Raw genomic sequence first — 18,197 nt, forward strand, 5'->3', positions numbered from 1 at the left:
AAAGAAAAAAAAAGATTAATTGCAAAGATATGCGTTTGGGCATATGTAAAAATATGATTCTACATTACTATAGATATCAATGGAAGAGTAACCATGTGAGTGACGGTACAGTTACGAAATTATGTATAAAAGAGAATTGCTTGTTAACGGATCGTTAAACTAACAGCACATTCTTTTTGCGTTGTGCAAAATCTCGTGTCGATGACTAACAGTTTTTCTTTTTTTTTTCTTTCTTTTTAAGATCGCGATGTATGAGAAGAATGTCGAACGCCTTCGAGTTAAAAGGACACGTCGTCCTTCGTGCAATGCGAAAGTGGCAAGTCGGTGTTTTTTTTGTACAGAAGAATTAAATGTTTTATGCCGTCATCGTATCTTGCACAATAAGAATGAATGGATGAAACGAAGTCTCTGTACGAGGCGGTGCTCATCACGTGCAAATCCCGTCCATACATATGCGTGCATGATTGTGTTGGTATGTTATTGTGTTTATTTTATCTATATGCATCATCAATGTCTTCTCGAGAAAGTTTACACCTACTTATATTTTCATGTTTTTACAACGGGTTTCGCGAGATACGAATTTATCGGATCGAGACAAAACAAAAAAACCATACAGGATGTCCTAGACCACTCGTATACCCCTTTTCTTTCAAAAACTAAGCATTTTAAAGAAAAACGTTTTCAACAAAAATTGTATAGATTTGAGGGGAACATAAGATGGTGTCATTGGTTTGACCTTGGATATCATCGTTAAGGTCAAGTCAAGGACACCTTTAATTTCTTAAATAAAACCCCCTATTTTTCATTACATATTCTTGTAGCTTATCTCGGGAGCTTTCCAAAACACTATAATAAAGTATTTTCTTATTAAGTACTTTTTAAGTTTTTTATATTTTAATCTGACATATTTTGATATAAAAAATAAAATATTTCGTAAAATATTCAGTTTTCGATAATCTTACCGTAATACTTTTATGTACAGAATAACGAGACTATATTTCTAATAGAGAAATATAATATAATTTATGATAAAATTTAAAAAAGTTTTTACACCGTACACGTGAATAAATCCGAATGAATTTTATCTAAAAAAAAAAAAAAAAAAAAAATTGCCATTATTGCCTTCAAAATCGAAAGAAAAATTGAAAGATGTGCATTTTGATTCAATTATGCGCGTCGTACACGCACACGCGTTTACATAACACACGCGGCTCATACGTATATCTACATGCGCAGTTGGAGATCCAAGTCGATTGCGCAGCCAGTTCGCGCAGGTCCCCGTAAAAAGCCGGGGGCGCGATTCCGTCGGTCTTCGTATACCGCGCGCGTTCCTTCGCTCAGTTTGTATTCGGTATCCAGTTGGATTCTGTTCGACGACGACGGACGTTACATTCGATTGCCGCGATTCCAACACTTTTACTTTTCCTTTGCGAGATCGATAACAAAGGATCGAGCGACCGCGAATAAGGTTAATTTTTGCGAGATTCGGAACGGACAGAGAGAGAGAGAGAGAGAGAGAGAGAGAGAGAGAGAGAGAGAGAGAGAAATAGTGCGCATTGTGCCATTAGTTTGTCAAGTGATTTAAAAAAAAATCCCGAAGAGAGAGAGGTGTCGACGTGGGAAAGATGCTGCCGCCGCGAATACTCGGTCTGTTGGTGATCCTTCTTGCTGTGCAAGGTGAATCTTTTTTCCTTATTATTTTTTTCTATCCTCGTCATCGACGCGTGTTGTGACTTTATAGAAAAGTGTTGGAAACTTTTGAGACTGTTTTTTAATTTTTTTTTTTTTTTTGTATTATCAATGGATTATTTTAAATTTGAGAATCGTAGGAAGGTGAACATATATTGTTTTTGATATTATTTGAATTATTAATTTATGATATAATTTCGTTCTTTCAACTAGAAACTTTGACATTTGAACCGCAACTATACTTTAGATAAGATTTTGTTATCTTGATAACTTCGTTATCTTCAGTATTTGTTGTGAAGAGAAAATAAAAAAACATTTTATTTTCGTCATTATCTATACAAACATTTCACAATGATATTATTTTTGAGATTGCGCCATCAGTATGCGTTGTCGATCTCTCTCTCTCATTGCGTCGCGTGTTATACAAATAAGGAGTATGATCGCTCGATCAAATGAATTCATCGACAACTCGACGCAGCGGGATAAATTTCGTACTTGACAGAAGCAAAAAACGATATATGTAAATATCTATTCTTCAAGGAAAGACGTTATCCTGAAAAAATCAATTTTTGAATCTATATTTGTCCGAGGATACTTTATTTTGATTTTATAATCATAATTAATATAATTTATAAATTGTTTATACATATATATATAATAATTATGTAATTAATAATAATTAATATTATAATAATATAATTATAATATAATAATACATTAATATATTATAATTATAATTTGTATTATAATATAATTAATATAATATAATAATATATCAATTATAATAATATCATATTATAATTATAATATTATTATAATTAATATTATATAGATAATTATAATTTATTATAATTAATATTATATACTTAATTATAATTTATATATGTAATTATTATTTTCTCGCCAAATTAGGATAATGTAATTAGGTTGATGCTTCTGTAACTATGTAATTTATGTAACTATGTTGATACTTATAATTACTTATTTTTTATTTGGTTTTACCTCCTTTCGGGTACAAAAATATCAGAACTAATATAAAAGACGATAAATGCTCATATACACGCAGATTTAAAATAAAAATGCGAGAGAGAAAAGAAATCTTGACACACCTTTTGTAGAAATGATTGCGAGCAGCCCTATAGTTGCCATTATATTACTTGTAATCGACGTTCAAGTCGCTTCTGCGGAAGAAGCAATTACGTATTTAAGAAAAAAGCTTAATTACGCTTCCTGATATACCTACGCACCGGAAGATGTCGCGTTTACGTCAGGGCGAGTCGGGAACCTCTTCGATGCACCGAGTTGCGATCACGTCATCGAATTCGATCATCGAGTTGCAGAACGATGCTGATTGTGTTAATTCGAATATGTCAAATCGATTGATCGATGACTCGAAAAATGATAAAGAAAATTGATAAAATTGCATGACGACATCAGACGCGCGAACAGTTTTCTCGAGCAAGTTCTGAGGAGAAATCCTCTACGTTTTTACATTGTTGTTTTTAAAATAATGAATAACGGAAAATTAATTCTGCGATTAATACTTTTCAAATTAATAAATCGATTATTAATCGTTAAAATGATGTCGAATAAAGTTTGTTAAAAACTTGTAAACAAAAAATATGCTAATAATTTGGAATATTAATAGGTTAGAAACGTGCGATATCCGCTTTCACACGATCATCGAGCGGTTTTCCGCTCGTTCCTCGTTTCCGGCTCTGTCGCGACGATTACATAATTCTGTAAATCGCGAGGTTATCTGACCATAACGCGCTTGAGGAAGGATGTATTGTGGACGGATACTGTCACAAATTCGTCTCATTGGAAGGAAGAGAGTCTTGCAAAAAGAACGCGTCCGCCTCGGCGAATTCCATTGAGAATTCTGCACGTGAGGCATCGCGAGCGTTTGGCCCACAGAGAACCGGTGGCAATGGCTGAATGGCTCGAAAATAAGATAAACGAGACTGATTGCCAGATGGGGGGAGGAGAGAGAGAGAGAGAGAGAGTGTACGTGGGGGGAAGGCCAGCCAGGTGAACACGAGTTTCAGGTAGGAGAAAGAAGGGCCCATGGGGGCAGATGGTTGGGACACGAATGGCTGGTCGATGGCCGGTTCGAGAGCGATTCATAGCTTTTTGGTAAATGTCCGCTTAGAGAGAAATCCTCTCCTCTCTCTTCTCCTTTCCTCGAAAACGCATATCCAGCACTATTCCATTTTCTTCCTCCTTAATAATAGGAGCGGCTTCTTTTCTTTCTTCTTATCCTGGACGAACGGACAACCGACTCGTTTCGTGACTGCGATCGTGATGTGCTGTCTAAAGTTCTAGAGACGAACGGAGGGATTAGGAAAGAACTGGAATATGTGCCATGTCCATCTCTTTCTTAAATCGGCCACCACGAAGTGGTAAGAAAGATTAATCAATCGCGAGATATTACTTCGGCTTATTGTTAGTGAATTGCAAAGATATCCTCAGCAACTTTGAAATTCTTTTCGCGAGAAACATGCGAAATGTAGGTTCTTAATTGAGATATTGAGAAAAATAAAAAAGAATATATTTACAATTATTAATTTTAATTCAAATATTTATTAAATAATTACTAATTATTAATTTAAACATAACATGGGGTATTTAATTTATTAAATCAATCCGAAAAATCAATTTCAATAATTTCAGATATCTTCAATTGTTTGTCCAAAAAAAAAAAGAAAAAAAAAAAGAAAAAAAAACTTCTTATCAATACTATTAAAAAACTTTTACTTCAGCGTTATGCTATCTCGTAATTATTTTCGAATTACATAATTATATATTATTTTCTGTAGCAACTTCTGCTAAGTTTCACAATCTATTATTCCACCTTTTGTAGAGAAGGTGAAAGATGATCTTTTGCAGAGATATTCTTCAAGAACATCGCCACGAATGGCGCCACGAACGAAATGAAATAGAAGCTTCAATGCACGAGTGTGATACGAAACTGATAATAACCGAGAGGTGACGCGCGGGTGAAGAGCTGGGCGCGGGTCGAGTCGCCAAGGACTCGGCTGAAATTTGAATTGGTGATTGAATAGCGATGATATACGGAGACGAGTCGCGCGGCAACACTCGCGGGAGTACGATAATTTGGGTGCAGTCGGTATGGTATCTCGATAACAGACATTATCGCCGCGAATAATGCTTACGGTGCAATCACTCCGTAAAATTATTAGCGGCTCGGTTTGCTTTATCATTATGCGCGCGACCCACATTAGGTTAATTTGTGCAACGACGTTAGATACGCTTTTAAGGTTAAGAAAAGTGGCGGAAACTTTTACTACCAACTTGCTATTTTAAATAGATAACACAGGTCTGCATAATTTTATATTTTTTTTTTGCGATTTGGAAAAAAATGAGTAGTTTCCTATAATTTTTTTTATGCGCTGAATCCAAATCCGCAAGGCAAGATGGCCTACCACATCAAGTTTTCGAGAAAAATGGTATTGAAACCCCCCAAAAACGCGTTGTTTATTATTTTTGAAAATTTGTAGCTGACGAGCCCGATGTGCAAGAGATTTCATACAGGACTCAAAGAAAGCTTAAACATATTGTACTTTAATATAAAAATATCGAATCTTTTATCGCCGGTACCATCGAACTTCAGGCGTGCTTTGTTTTTAGATATAGTTGCAAACAGTAATAATTTTAATTATAGATTTAATATACGAGATTGAAAGTACTTAAACGCGTTAAAAACATTTCTTTGTTAAAGAATTATTGTTTAAACAATTTTCAAAAGATAATGATTTTTCAAAAATATGATTTTTTACAAATATAATAAAATATGATCTTCCATTCTCATTTATTAAATTTACTATTGAAATTTTTACTATTAGCAATGGTTTTGCAGTCGGACTGCATGGGACAATCGTTTTACTTGACACAATGCGACTACACCTAAAAATAAAGCGCGCCAGAGATTCGATGGTACCTGCAGTAAAAGAATCGACATTTTTATATTAAAGTGCAATGTTCAAGCTTTCATTTGAGACTTGTCTGAAGTCTCTTGCACATCGGGTTTGTTTGCTACAAATTTTCAAAAATGGTAAAAAACGCTTTTTTTGGATGTTTCAACCCTATTTTTCTCAAAAACTTAAGGCATTTCGTTTTGCGGATTTGGATTCAGCGCACAGAAAACTATAGGAAACTATTCGTTTTTTCGATTGAATAAGATAATTGAAGAGGCAGCTAAAAAACTTCTCAATTCCTTTTTAATTTTTCAAACTTAGACTATTTAAAACTGAACGAAATGACAATTAAAAGACATAATTGAAAGATATGATCGAAAATTTCTTGCATTTCAAAAAATTAATTTTCAATTCGTAAATCACTATTGGTTCGTATACATGTCAAGGGTTGCGAGCACTAACGATTCTTTCTTTCGCAACAAGATAGCATATTTGTGAAATATGCCAAACGCGGGGTGAAAAGAGGAAAAGCCGGTTGCACAAGATAACATATGCGTACGATACGCGAACACGCGTCGCGTATCAGACGGTTGCGTAACCAAATAGATATTAAAGCTAGCGCCAGACTATGCGCGTATTCGCAATTCGTGATTCGTAATTCGCGATTCGTGAACGCTATATAGAAGTCTGATTGGTTGAATTTGACGAACCTTCCATCCAAACTATTCATGAATTATAAACGAATTGCGAATACGCGCATAGTGTGGCGCTAGCTTTACAAGGATCCTTGTCTATGTTTCTCTTTGAATCACATGTTATTTTTCCTCCACTGCACCATCGAGCTTCGTAGAGAAATTTAAAGGTCAATGTAAATGAGTCTTTGATAGCAACGAAACGACATAGCAATTTATGTCCCGAGTCGATGCCAATCAGGGTTGGGAAGTAACGCGTTACTTGTAATGTCGTTACCGTTACAGTTACTTTTTCTCGGTAACGATCGTTACTTTTTTCTGTTTGTAACGGTAATGGTAACGTCATTACATTTTTATAGTAACGGTAACGAATTAGTCTTTACTTTTATTGTTATTTTTTAGTTCTTTATTATCTTACATCTATTCAATAGATGTATTTTTTGTAAAATATTTTGTACCCTCCTATCATAAGCTGCATTCTGATAGTCACTGCCAGTACTGAAAATCTATAGTAACGTAAATTATATAGATTTTACAATACTAATAGTAAATATTGGAATACACTCTTAATAATATCAATATTTCTCTTATTAATATTTAAAAACAATGTTTGATAAAAATTTTCGACAAATTTAAAATTTGTAAATTACAATTTAAATTCCTAAAAAGATAAGTGTATTAAAAAGTAAAGATATTAACATAAAAAATTAGAATCATTAAATAAGTTTAATATAAAAGACGCTTGTGGTATATAGAGACTAATTTAGAGTTTTTAATTGTAACATAAATTATTACATCTAATATTGATTATTATAATAAATAATTTTATAATCTAATAGCTTATTTTAGCATTACAAAAAACAAACAAAAAAGTAACGAATCGTTACTTTTCAAGTAACGGTAACGGTAACGAATTACTTTTTACAAAAAATAACGGTAACTGTAACGCGTTACTTTTATAGAGTAACGTTCCCAACCCTGATGCCAATGAACGCGGGAATTTTGTCGATTAATATGATTCTACTCTTGTGTGTACATTGTCATCGATCTATTATTTTATTCTACACATACTTATTGTCTTGTTAACAATATTCTCTGATAGTATATTGAAACACGTTTCTTTCTAATAAATAATAGGCAATAAAAGTTTTTGATATAAGATAGCTATGCCGAACCTTGGGCAATTCGATTTATCTAAAATTCAATTTGTCAGTCAAAGTCTTTCAATAGTTTAGCGTTTATTCCTTTGCTTGAAAGATTATTTCGTATAAGCAGTAGTTTGGAAAAAACCTACAGCTATTTTAAGCGATTGCGTAAAATTTTTATATAATTATTGAGGATAATTATAATATTACTGAATATGTGCAATGTAATTTATATTATATGCGCGCCATAACATTGTGCATATTCGTACGTATAATTTTCTTTTAATATTTTTTCTCTCTTGAGAATACGTGCCGACGTAATGTACGAATACAAAAGATTACGTCACACACACATGTTAGTTTAGTCTTCTAATTAAGTAATTGAGCTTGATAAAGCCGGGGGAGAGGGGAAGAGCGCTCTACGGAGATCAACCCGCATGAGAAAAAGTGCTTCTGCCAGTGACTATACCTTAAGCGAAAAAAACACTTTCCTCTTTTCTCTTTTCCGGTATATCCTTGGTAGGAAGATGACAACATTAATCGCCATGTACCTATATCCATTTCTGTCCAACATGGGGAAACGCGATACTCGAATCAACTGTTACTGTCCATAATATTGTCAGTAGAAAGGACAGTTGGCCTTTAACTTCTCGAGTCTCCGGATCCTATCTCGCGTCGTATAAATTTTTCGTCATAAATTTTTCGTATCTCTATGGTACATTTATATCCGAAGAGGAATATCGAATAAAATCTCGTTTCTTCGATGTAATTTCATTGTACATGTCGCTGTAATCTTTCCTTATTTGCAAATTTATCGATCGTTAATCAATTCTTTATTTCTGATTTCATTTTTCACTTACGTATATTACCTTCGGCATTTGTCACGTCTCTGTTGCATGATTGTAGGAAAGGATACTAACAAGTGGAGAAACCGTCAAATAAGAGTCAAGGCATGATTATTGACGCGCAAACTTTTTATTGTTAAATTTCATTGGAAAGTTTGAGCACTAATAACCGCGTCTTGGCTCTTATTTGACAGTTTCCCTACTTAGTATTGTTAGTACTCTGAGCGTTTTGCTGTTAAGCGTTGTCTACAATACGTGAAGTAAGCCTGGCGTAAGAAGTAAGAGTAGGTGTAAGAGGGCTACTTCCGGTTTAAGTGAGCTGGAGTAAGGGCGTAAAGGAAATAAATTATTTTTATTTCCTACTTCTACTACAGCTCTTTACGCTACGCTCGGCCAATCAGAGCGCAGGAGGAAAATGGTCACTCGAGAAGTACTGCTTGGTTAGGTTAGGTTTCGTTACGTTTACTTTACTCTATCGTATTGTGGACGGGGCGATGCGTGGCGCCGGGCGTAGAGTCGCAGGCTGGTAATCGAAAGATTCCAGGTTCGATTCCGCTCGGGTCCCATCCTTCCATATGACCCAAAAAGAGGTTTTCACACATTATCCTATATAATGCCTAGATTGGTTTATCATATATTATCCTATCCAATACCTATATTAGTTTATCATATATTAATCTATTTAATACCTATTTGTTTCCTACCTACGCTTGAATAACATTTCGATTTGACTCGACGAATTGAAGTCTTGCTTTGACGCGCATGCGCAGTGTTCTCGTCCTCGTAAACTAAGTTGAGATGGCTCTCTGGCAGCATGAACGGAGATGTACTCTGTTCCTTGCCAAAAAATAGAAGAAGAAGAAGAAGAAGAAGTATTGTGGACGGAGCCCGCGTAAGCAACTTACGCCAAAAATCTTACTCCTACTCCTACTCTCTTACTTCTACTCTTACTCATATTGTAGACGGGCCTTTATTATTACGGGAAAGAATATGGAAATAGCTATTCTTGCGGATCACAAAAAACGACGAAAAATTGTACGAATAGGTTCATCTTCGAAATACTAATTTAACGCGTCTCGTTTAACGCGAAATAGTGTATTAATTAATGTAACAAGCAGTTAAAACGCATTTAATGCGCGATAATAACGTTTTGTGCACGCAATTTTCTCGATCCGGTGACGCATAAAAAAATCCAGGGAATGTATGTATGATTATCGGTCTTTGGATTACAGCTCCGCATAAGCAAGATTGCGCCTTTCGCCCTTACATAACGTGTGTTTTATTATATCGTTGTAGCAATTCCTGTAGATGATTTGAATGCGAGGCACTTGGTATTTTTTTTCCGTTTGCTGGGAACGCGAGAGATAAAGTCGTTACGTATACATATTTACTTAAGAATCTTATCATAACGAGTTGGACATGCTTTCAAGTATGCCGATGTTTATCGAAAAAAAATTAGCATGTAATTAATCCGCGATTAATACCGTAGTCTCGTAAGCGGCGAATTATCGAGACAAGAAGCTTCTTACGACCTTCGTTACTATCTATCGAAATATAAATCAGAAACATAATTTTTCCATCACATCATCTTTGACTTCTCGCGAATACGGCTGATAGCGTTCTATTCTGATTCTTCTTTTACATTACATAATCGTCATTCCGAATTCCGAGAAATATTTATAACAGTATCCCGTTTCGCCATATCAACACCCGCTGATTCGTGTTTTGATCTTTGCGCCCGGGTATATTTTTCTTGTAAACTGATCTTGGAATATCTGCTGGACATTCAATGAGAATTGTCGGCGAATCTTTGCAAATTGCATTTTTCGTAACACTTGAGACGCTTACACGCGATGAATGTTATTCAAAATTAATTTAGAAAAAAAATCGAAATATAGGGGGGAAAGTAGGGTAAAACCGGGTACCTTTTTGGATTTGTCTTCCTACAAAAAATCTGATAGTAAAGAAAATTTTGCCGACCGTTAGTAATCTTTAGTAAAGCTTAAACTATAAGAAAATAAGGCTAATTGCTGAAAAAAAAGTTTGTTTACCAAGAATAACAAGATTTTTTAGAGAAGTCAAAGTACCCGGTTTTGTCCTACCGATAGAGTCAAACCGGGTACCCATTTGAAAATATGCAAAACACCGTGTAATTATAAAATTTAGATTTATATTAATCAAAATACAATATAAAGATGTATTCTATTGATAAGAATCACAAATAAAGATATCCTCTTGTTCGCGACATTGCTGCAGGATTTCCTTATTTATCTTTTTAACTTTAGAAGTCTCAAAAAGCTTTTTTTTTAGTGATTTCTTTTTCTGAATGTTAATCTTCGTTTTCAACTGCTTTTGGTAGAGACACAAAGTCAGGATAACAGTTCTTCCACTTTTCATTATATGATATGTGTAAGTACTCGGTTTTGCCCTACCATAAGAAAAGTAACAAATACGGTGGTCGTATATTTCGGCGTACAAAATGCCGATCAAAACTAATATGATATACTCTCTAATATGTCACAGAATGCAATGTCACACTTACCGAAACAGATGCTCTATACGGAAACAATGTAGGACGATTCGATTCTTACCTCGATATCGATCTTTGGGGGGGTTAAAAACTTTGAACTTTTATTAAAAAAGAAATATCATGTGTATAGGGTCTCGGTTTGTTTTAAAATAATGATGGCGTCAATCTACAACTAATAACACAAGTTAGCCATAGATAGCAGCCATTATTACGAAAAAACAGGAATACCCGGTTTGACCTGCGTACCCGGTTTTACCAAACTTTCCCCAATATATATTCTAGATTTACATCTGCAAGAATCTCACAGTTTTATTTTTTATCATTAATTTTTTTTATAGAAACAAAAAGCAAAATGTTTTCCAAAGGCATAAAAAGTGATTATAACAATTCATTGACTTTTAACATTCGTTTAGGCTACTCTATTGCGTTGACTTTCAAACGCCTGTCAAATGTCGTAGTGTGATAAAGGCTTTAGGATTGAACGAGGAAGTCTAATGTTCGTAGGCTCATGTTTACTATAGAAGAGAAGGACACTCACGCGAAGGAGACACGATTTCGGCGTTCCCATTTCATTTTTAGGCAGAGTCCGTGTTCGGGTAATCTCTCGCCGGTTGGCGTGATTCGAGAAGAAAGCGAGATCGTTCGAGATCCCCGCGGCAAGAAGGTAGAGCCTTCCGTCGCCTTTTTATTTTCCGTTGTTTTTCGTGATATATCTTTTTTACACACTCATTACTCGTACGATTTGTACAGCTGTAAGTGAGAGAGACGTCAGAGGCCGCGCCTCGCAGCAGTCATGTAAATATCTTTTCTTCAGAGGCATTTTGTCTGTATCTTTCGTGAGAAAAGAAAGGAAGAGAGAGAGAGAGAGAGAGAGAGAGAGAGAGAGAGAGAGAGAGATAAGACAGAGTCGTGACTTTATGTGCGAAGCATTCAGGCGTTTCACTTATTCGATCGACAAAACAGCACCAGAGAAACGAATATTTCCTTGGTTTGCGCAATTCACTTCAAGAGAGAAAAAAAAACAGAATGTGTAAATTTACCTAGATCTGCAGCCGCTTTTTGTATGCACAACTTCGTTATATTTGTTATATTAACAAAGCTGACGTGTATTTTCCTTGACAAATGTACAAGATATTTTTGAAGATCATATCTTTTCATTTGAACGTTATATTGTACAAACTACATATGTACACATACGCGATTGTAGGATATAAAAAAAAATAGCGAAATAGCATAGAAGAAGATAATTTGTCTGTACAGTAGTAATTGCAGCAATAGATCATTCTTGATTGGTGACTCATCAGCATGAGCCTTGTAGTAACCAGGTGTGCAAGAGTATTCTTGTAGTAGCTAGGTTTACTTTCCAAAAGCAAGTTCAAGTGAGTATCGTGCTTATTATAACCGTATGCGCGTTTTGTGAATTATTTTTAACCATGAACTTAAGGAATCTTTTCGTTCGGGAATTTTAATAGTTAAAAAGTCTCCCCGACGCTGATAACATTATTAGCATTCGGTTTATTTCGATTAGCAGCCAAATGAGAAATCATACGAATGTCAAACGAGATCAATCGTCTTCGAGCAAACATTCTTATATACCTAATAAAACATCATCATATCGAGAAGCGTGCAATTCGCGTATTTGTTTGACATTTCGCGATCATAGAATGTTTTACAATATGAAGCTCGTAACGAATCGTTTAAATTGATAAGCTCAACAACAAAATTTTTGTTACATCGTGGCTATCGTCGGCTTATTAACTAGATACAGAAGTGTATATGTTATTATAGGAATGCGTTACGTGTTCAATTTTTTGTGTTTATCGCTATGAGTATAATTTTATATTTTGCATGAATATTTTTTAATATATTATATTTTTTATTTTACCAGAACAACGCAGATGCGCGTTACGCGCGCGCTTTCATTTATGGACATTTTCCAATCAGCATCGCGGAAAAGAGGCTTCAATACTTCGATATATTCGAGTTCGAGGTTTCATGCCTTTTTTAAAAACGGACTGGAACAACACAGGCGCACGCTACGCGCGCGCTTTTATTTATGGACATTTTCCAATTTCTTTAACTTTTCTCTCCTAATTTTAACATTTTCTTTCACAAATTGTCAAACTGTCAAAATTCTCATGATTTGACAGTTGCAAATAACACGAATGAAGCAAGTCACAGCGCATAAGCGAGACAGCCAATCAGCATCGCGGAAAAGAGGCTTCAATACTTCGATATATTCGAGTTCGAGGTTTCATGCTTTTTTTAAAAACGGATTAGAACAACACAGGCGCGCGCGCTTTTATTTATGGACATTTTCCAATTTCTTTAACTTTTCTTTCCTAACTTTAACTTTCTCTTTTACAAATTTTCAAACTTTGATATATTCGAGTTCAAAGTTTCATGCCTTTTTTAGAAAGGGATTATATTTTTTATTATATTAGTCATGCTGAAAAAAAGTTTTATCGTTGTCACGAAATTACAGAATAAAGCTAATTACATGTGTAATACAGAAATTAAATAATAATGTATGCCGTGTAATGGGAGAATACTAATTACAATTAAAAATTTAACGCAAATAGAATATTGAACATGAGGGTAATTGCTTCTTCCTAGTTAATAAAATCTATAAAATGAAGCGAATCGGTAAGCCAGTAATATAAAATCTCGCTTGTTATATACATAAATTAATTTACCGGTTGTGGTAATGGTTAACATCATTAATATATCGGTATATATTGTCAAAGAAAAGCATATATTTCTATTATACATTGTAAAAAATTTTCTAAAAATTCAGACATTTATTTTTGTCTGATTTTTCAGATCTGGGTATTTGGAAAATATTTTAAACAATCTATCTTAATCATCGTTTTTTTGAAAGTTCAGAATAGCCTGTCTGAAAATTTAAGTGTGTCTGAAAATTCAGACAGAATTCTATCTGAAAGTGTGTTACGCACAATGTGTCCGCACAAAAGCAGACACTTGTTTGAAGTTTCGGTCAATTTTTTTTTACAGGACATCGAACACGCGAGACACCGTATATTATATCGGAGCTTCCGACTTATATTCGGATTCTAGTGATGCTGTAAATTGTTTGACCACTGTCCACGCTCATGATAATCTTGTTTTCTTGTGTGTGATCCAAGTCCATTAATAAATTGGTTCATCAGATTCGACCGGTTTTGAATCTTGAGGACTTATCTGGACGGTTTCGGATATTTTTAGTCGCGTTTAAACCATCGACCTGCGCACGTTTTACGCGTGTCGGGCATATGTGCGCGTGACATGCTCTCTTTTCCCTCCTCCTCCTCCTTCACCGCTCTTTCTATCTTTCTGCTAAGGCAATGGACATGTGTGTGCGCTTCGCCGAACATAATATTTTATAAATAGGGATTAGCTAACGGCTAATGCGAAAGAGTGATGCAGGTTTTATTTCGGTAACGCTCTTTCCGGTCACCGCATCCGATAGATATAGAGAATACTCCGTCTGTGGTTTGGTCTGGTTTGCTTTCTACGAGGCGGAAATTGTGTCGAAATCATCGTCAACTCATGATCAACGAGCGTTCCCGATCTGTTTCTACTTTATAGCTTGCACAAGCATCTCGAGCCAGTATATTCTCTTTATACACTTGATGTATGAAACATTTTGACGTTATAAGTCATAATTCGTAAAATATATGAACTAGAAGTTTCTATCGGATTGTACTAGGAATACCTGTGAAATCAGAATCCTCAATTATTCATCGACTATTTAAAACTTGTATTTATAGATCATACGAGAGTTACATTTGATTCCAAAAATAATAGTTACGCGATTTTCTCGTGTCGAAAGATATTTTCGGCAAAGCAATATACAATTATTCGTGTCAGTTTTCGGTAATCCGATCCTCGTTACACGCACGTTTGCTCATGCGAAAATTTCTCACGCAAAGCGCGCCTCGATTTTTGGATTAGGAAATTTTTTCCACGGGACGTGTCTTTCTTTAGAAAATTTAGATCGATGGTAAAAGCCGATAAATTACATCTCCGTGACTCCCTTAACATGGCAGATAACGCCTAACTCGATAATGAGCACGCAACCCACGCAACATTTCCATGCCTCGTGAATAGCACCGGTACCGTTACCGGTTAACAGACGAAACTTTTACCGTCGTCACAGCGGAATAGAGGTGATTCGATAATCGATCATCCGGTCGCGCACATCCGGTATTGTACGAAACGCATCGGGTACCAATTTTCGTCCCCTTGCTCGATGGCAAGAATCTTTCTAACGATGATAAAATTTCGATTCGATTCTAAATTTGTCACTTCAAAAATTTTAATTAGTAATTAATAATTTTTAATTAATAATTTTCCAAACCTCTTTTCACTTCCGACTAAAATTTAAAGTATTGGATTTTGGGTATTTGAGTTTACCTCTCTTATCACAAGCTATTGTAACCTAACCTGATATTAAAAAGATATATTAACAAGACTTCAATGTGTGAAAATTATATGAAATATTAGAAAAAATATACATTACACACACACATACACACACACACACATACATGCTTTTATATAATATGAAGAAAAAAAAACTTGTTGTTTAGGTTAGGTTAGGTTAATCGAAGAAATAATATAATAATTAAACATAATTCACAATTTGAAAATCTGCATTTTGCCACACATAAATGCTATTAATTTAAATGATGCAATTAGAGGAACAATTATGCAATGATAAACAAATAGTTCATATTAATGCTACCGAGCGTTGCATTAATATCAAAATAACCATTGCATACCATATTCAATGAATGTAATGAAATTACGTAACATTTATATTGATGCTATGTTAAGTTTTTTGATGATAACTCTTGCGATAATAAATAATATAGATATTACAATCTCAATATTGAAGAATAAATAATAATTTCAATTTTTTATTGTATAAAGAAAAAAGAAAAATTTGCAAGATCATTTGTTACAATAAGAGACGCGAAAAATCCATTAAGTCGGAAAAAAATATCGCACAAAATTAAACCCACATATTTATTTACTAAACAAAAAAATTGTACACAAGAACCTTTGTGTTTGGCGCGCGCTTATTTATTTAAAGGGATTTTAAAGACCTCTTTCCAAAAGCGAGTTGAATAGATCTATCCCTTTCTCAAATATTCAACTCAGGATTGTTCCCCAATAACCAGAGGTGGTCCTAACGTATTTTCGGGGTGTCGGTTGTGTACATATTCGACAAGAATGGACCATCGGATCGATATTGTCAACGACCAGGCCATTCGAGAGATAGTATATTATAATTATGTCTCATCTGTGACAAACGTTACCGGCGTTCATTGTATGCGACCACGCGAACAATAAGACACGTTTGTGGGTTCCGATTCGTGTGGCCCGTAAAAGTTGGAAAAGAGGAGTGGAAGAAAAAAAAAAGAGAATTACAAAGAGAGAAAAAAAGGGGAAGGCGGTAGAAGAGGTGCGTCGCGCTATTCCGTTCCAATACGATTTCCATCGCACGACCAAAGAACGGAATGCTAGTCACCGACGAAGTCGTCGGACTACTAATGATCCGTCCGTGTACCTCTTCCTCGCTGCTCTTCAAACTTCATCGAGCATTCAAATCCCGCGTTTTCATTCTAATTACGTCGAGCGCATAAGCAGCTAACATGCCGCTGACTCGTAAGGAGCTTCCGCGTCGTTTCGATTGCGTCAAGATTTCTCCGAGCGTGGCGGATTAGTTCCAAGTTTAATGACATATCGCAGTTCGTAAATAATTGGTGCAATATATATACATATAGGGGAAAGTTGGGTAAAACCGAGTACGCGGGTCAAACCGGGTACCCCTCTTTTTTCGTAATAATGACTGCTATCTATGGCTAACTTGTTATTAGTTGTAGATTGACGCCATCATTATTTTAAAACAAACCGAGACCCTATACACATGATATTTCTTTTTTAATAAAAGTTCAAAGTTTTTAACCCCCCCAGAAAGATCGATATCGAGGCAAGAATCGAATCGTCGTACACTGTTTCCGTATAGAGCATCTGTTTCGATAAGTGTGACATTGCATTCTGTACATATTAGAGAGTATATCATATTAGTTTTGATCGGCATTTTGTACGCCGAAATATACGACCACCGTATTTGTTACTTTTCTTATGGTAGGGCAAAACCGAGTACTTACACATATCATATAATGAAAAGTGGAAGAACTGTTATCCTGACTTTGTGTCTCTACCAAAAGCAGTTGAAAACGAAGATTAATATTCAGAAAAAGAAATCACTAAAAAAAAAGCTTTTTGAGACCTCTAAAGTTAAAAAGATAAATAAGGAAATCCTGCAGCAATGTCGCGAACAAGAAGATATCTTTATTTGTGATTCTTGTCAATAGAATACATCTTTATATTGATTAATATATTTTGTATATATAGTATTTTGATTAATATAAATCTAAATTTTATAATTACACGGTGTTTTGCATATTTTCAAATGGGTACCCGGTTTGACTCTATCGGTAGGACAAAACCGGGTACTTTGACTTCTCTAAAAAATCTTGTTATTCTTGGTAAACAAACTTTTTTTTTCAGCAATTAGCCTTATTTTCTTATAGTTTAAGCTTTATAAGTTAAGCTAAAGACTACTAACGGTCGGCAAAATTTTCTTTACTATCAGATTTTTTGTAGGAAGACAAATCCAAAAAGGTACCCGGTTTTACTCTACTTTCTCCTATATATATAAAACGCTTTTTTATGATATTATGATTATGAATATAAATTTACAATAATATTGTCATTATATGTTTTCCCGCTTTTCTACGCATTGCATTAGTATATTCTTTTTACAAATTTTAATAATAGATGCAAGAATTAAAGGCATCTAAAAAATGATTTAAGTAAAAATTTGTAACATGTTTCAACTTCAGCTGTCAAAGTGGTCGATCAATGTTACCCATGAAAGTATCTAGTATTTCGCTGTGCTTAAGCGCGCGAAATTTCAGCCCTGTCATTCGTAAAATAATCGCTTCCGGTTTTGAAAACTATTATAGTCTCGACGTTTTTGTATTAGGATTTTCATCTTGAAATGTTCTAAGAAATCTGCCATTAAGAGGAAATACAGTAGTTTTAGGACATCCTGTACACACACACATACAAACACGCGCGCGCGCGCGCGCGCACACACACACACACACACACACATATATATATATGTAGAGAAGGTCCTAGACTACCCGTATACCCCTTTTCTTTCAAAAACTAAGCATTTTAGAGAAAAACGTTTTGAACAAAAATTGTATGGTTTTGAGGGGAACATAAGATGGTATCATTGGTTTGACCTTTGATGGCATCGTTAAAATCAAGTCAAG

At 34.8% G+C, this 18,197-nt stretch overlaps 1 protein-coding gene across 1 annotated transcript in view; it reads left to right on the forward strand.

The window, feature by feature from the left end:
• Positions 1-1,322: 1,322 nt before the first annotated feature.
• The window catches only part of LOC138941491 (neurotrimin), an 86,446-nt gene continuing 69,571 nt past the window's right edge, over positions 1,323-18,197 (forward strand). The window contains exon 1 of the mRNA XM_070311213.1: positions 1,323-1,677. Within this exon, the coding sequence (XP_070167314.1) occupies positions 1,626-1,677 (52 nt within the window). The 5' untranslated portion in view covers positions 1,323-1,625. The remainder of the gene's footprint in view (positions 1,678-18,197) is intronic.

The sequence above is a fragment of the Polyergus mexicanus genome, unplaced genomic scaffold (genome assembly GCF_030449975.1).
Source record: "Polyergus mexicanus isolate NDT 795.1 unplaced genomic scaffold, iyPolMexi1.0 SCAF_2, whole genome shotgun sequence".
Lineage (NCBI taxonomy): Eukaryota > Metazoa > Arthropoda > Insecta > Hymenoptera > Formicidae > Polyergus > Polyergus mexicanus.